General features: G+C 39.9%; 1 protein-coding gene across 1 annotated transcript in view; it reads right to left on the reverse strand.

The window, feature by feature from the left end:
• Positions 1–358: 358 nt before the first annotated feature.
• The window catches only part of LOC118767475 (HEAT repeat-containing protein 4-like), a 472,731-nt gene continuing 470,155 nt past the window's right edge, over positions 359–2,934 (reverse strand). The window contains exon 8 of the mRNA XM_036512098.1: positions 359–550. Coding sequence (XP_036367991.1) covers positions 359–550 — 192 coding nt within the window. The remainder of the gene's footprint in view (positions 551–2,934) is intronic.

Genomic DNA, 2,934 nt, shown 5'->3' on the forward strand with positions numbered 1-2,934 from the left:
CGACAGGATTCTTTCAGTTTCCATCTACCAAATCCAATTACAAGGTTTTGGTCAGTCCAAGGCTATAGTAGAAAACACTTGCCCAAAGTACCATGAAGTGGGACTGAACCCAGAACCATGTGGTTGGTAAGCAAGCTCCTTACCACACAGCCACCTCTCTGCCTACTATGTATTTACATATAAATGTGTGTGTGTGTGTGCATGTGCGTGTGCGTGTCTGTGTGTGTGTGTGTATGTGTATTTGTGTGTGTGTGTGTCTGTGTGTGTGTGTACACATGCTGTCAGCTTGAACCAAGGGCTTTGTTATTACAAAGCAACCTCGTTAACAATCCAGCCCCTGTGTTAATGATGATTAAATTTACTTACTGAATTGTCCAATAATCCAGAGAGCCTTCCGACGAATAGAATCATCCGAGCAATCCAATTTGTTTAGCAAATCATCGTGGAACCGTTTCCCTTGATTGTTGCATCCAAGGCAATACGCAGCCAGCATTTTGACGTCAGCATTCCATTCCAGCCAAAACAAGTCCAGCAGTTTACCACTGATGTCCTAAAATATAGCAGAGAAAAACATTTATTTTGTCTATGTATGTTATTGCTGTTGTTTTTTAGCTCCCGGTCAGTTCTGGTCAAGAGGTCTAATGCTCAAAAGTTTATGTCATTTGTCTGTGTGTCTCTGTTGTTGTTGCTCTTTTTTAACCGAAGTTCAGTCCTGGTCAAGCAGTCCACTGGTTAAAGATCTCTTTTATGTTGTCGTTTAGCTCCCGGTCAGTTCTGGTCAAGAGGTCTAATGCTCAAAAGTTTATTTCATTTGTCTGTGTGTCTCTGTTGTTGTTGCTCTTTAACCCACGTTCAGTCCTGGTCAAGCAGTCCAGTGGTTAAAGATCACTTTTACGTATATGTTGTTGGTGTTTCTATTGTTGTTCTTTAACCCCAGGTCAATCCTGATCAAGCAGTCCAGCGGTTAAAGATCTCTTAAGTGTCCACTTTTATCATTGTTTTTGCTGTTCTTGTTCAACCCCAGGACAGCCCTGGTTAACCAGTCAAGATTCTCTTTGCCACATCTAATCATCAGAGTTAAAGACACTTGATCACAGTTCATTGCCCTGGAACTGAACCCAAAAGCATGTGCTTCAGAAGCAACCAAGCACGTGTCTGTGCATGCATGTGCAGGTGTGTGTGTGTGTGTGTGTGCACGCACATGTATGTATCTTTTATCTTGTTTCAGTCAAGTGACTACGGCCATGCTGGAGCACCACCTTGAAGGGTTTTAGTTGAAGAAATCCCTGGTCTTGTATGTTTACGCCTAGTACCTATTCTATTGGTCTGTTTTGCTGGACTACTAAGTTATAGGAACATAACCACACCAACACCGATTGTCAAACAGTGGTGGGGAGGCAAACACAAACATGCTTACACATAAACATATACATAGATACATAAATATATATACATATATATATATATATATACACAGGGGCTGGACAAAATAATGGAAGCACCTTAAAATTTTAAACAAATTTATTTTAATATGGGGTAGGACCGCCTTTGCCAGTAATTACAGCTTGAATTCTATGAGGTATGGACACATACAAAGCTTGAATTATTTCCAAACGAATTTTTGTGCATTCTTCAGCTAAAACAGTCTCCAGTTCTTGTGGTAATGATGGTGGAGGATATCGACTCCTTACTTGATTTTCAAAAATGCACCGTAAATGTTCAATAATATTGAGATCTGGGGACTGTGGTGACCAGATACGATGTTCAACTTCACTAGGATATTCCTTGTGCCATTCAGTGACAACTTTACCTGTGTGAATTGGTGCATTATCATCCTGAAAGATTGTTTCCTCCCAGAAACAGTTCCTCAACCGTAGGGTGAATTTGATCAGATAAAATGCTTAAACAGTCTTGACTATTAATTCTGCCATGAAGAGAAACCATTGGGTCGGCAGATTTCCAAGATATAGCCACCCAGATCATCTCAGATCTTCCTCCATGTTTAACAGTTGGAAGAAGGCAGTCTGAGTCAAATGCTTCTTTTGGCTGTCTCTACACATATACTCAGCTGGTGGTCGAAAATAAGGTAAAGGATGACTCATCCAAGAAAATAAAATTCTTCCACTGCTCTAGGGACCAATTCTATAGGTTTTTACTCTACTCTAAATGCTTGGCAATGTTTGTTTTTGAAAGTAATGGTTTTCTGATTGTAGCCCTCCTGTGAAATCCGGCTTTGTGCAGCTCTCAGTGAACAGTTTTTGTGGAAACTGGGTTCTCAAGGTAGCCATTAAACTCTGCAGTACTTCTGTGAACTGTACTTTTGTGATCCTTTCTAACAATTCGTGTAAGAATCCAACGATTCCTATCTCAAAGTTTTGGTTTTCTTCCGGAGTTTTATGTCGACAAGCTTTTTCCCTCTTTCTCAAAGGCCGTCATTACTTTTGAGACAGTAATTCTTGATACACCAGCTCCACGAGACTCCGTCAGTGGGTGGTGGTAGACCCTGCTGTACTCTTTCACTGCAATTTTTCAGCTGTTTTTGTTATGCTAGCATCTGTCATACAAGCACCAACAGTTTGACCTCTTTGAAAGTCCGATAGATCTGTCATTTTAATGAATTTTAATTACCTTTTTCTGATGATATCTGAAAAGAAACAGCAATTTTAGCAAAACATATTAAGCAACAGTAATAATAAATTTTAAAAAAACACAAAAATAAACAAGCTTTTGACAGTTTTGTAGATATTTCAAAATTATGATGCTATGATGCTAGGTGTTTCCATTATTTTGTCCATCCCCTGAATATCTATATATATATCTGATGGGCTTCTTTCAGTTTTTGTCTACCAAATCCACTCCCAAGGCTTTCATCAGCCTGAGGCTATAGGAGACACTTGCCCAAGGTGCCATGCAGTGGGACTGAACCCAGAATCG

This window comes from Octopus sinensis, linkage group LG22 (assembly GCF_006345805.1).
Source record: "Octopus sinensis linkage group LG22, ASM634580v1, whole genome shotgun sequence".
In the NCBI taxonomy this organism is placed as follows: Eukaryota; Metazoa; Mollusca; class Cephalopoda; order Octopoda; family Octopodidae; genus Octopus; species Octopus sinensis.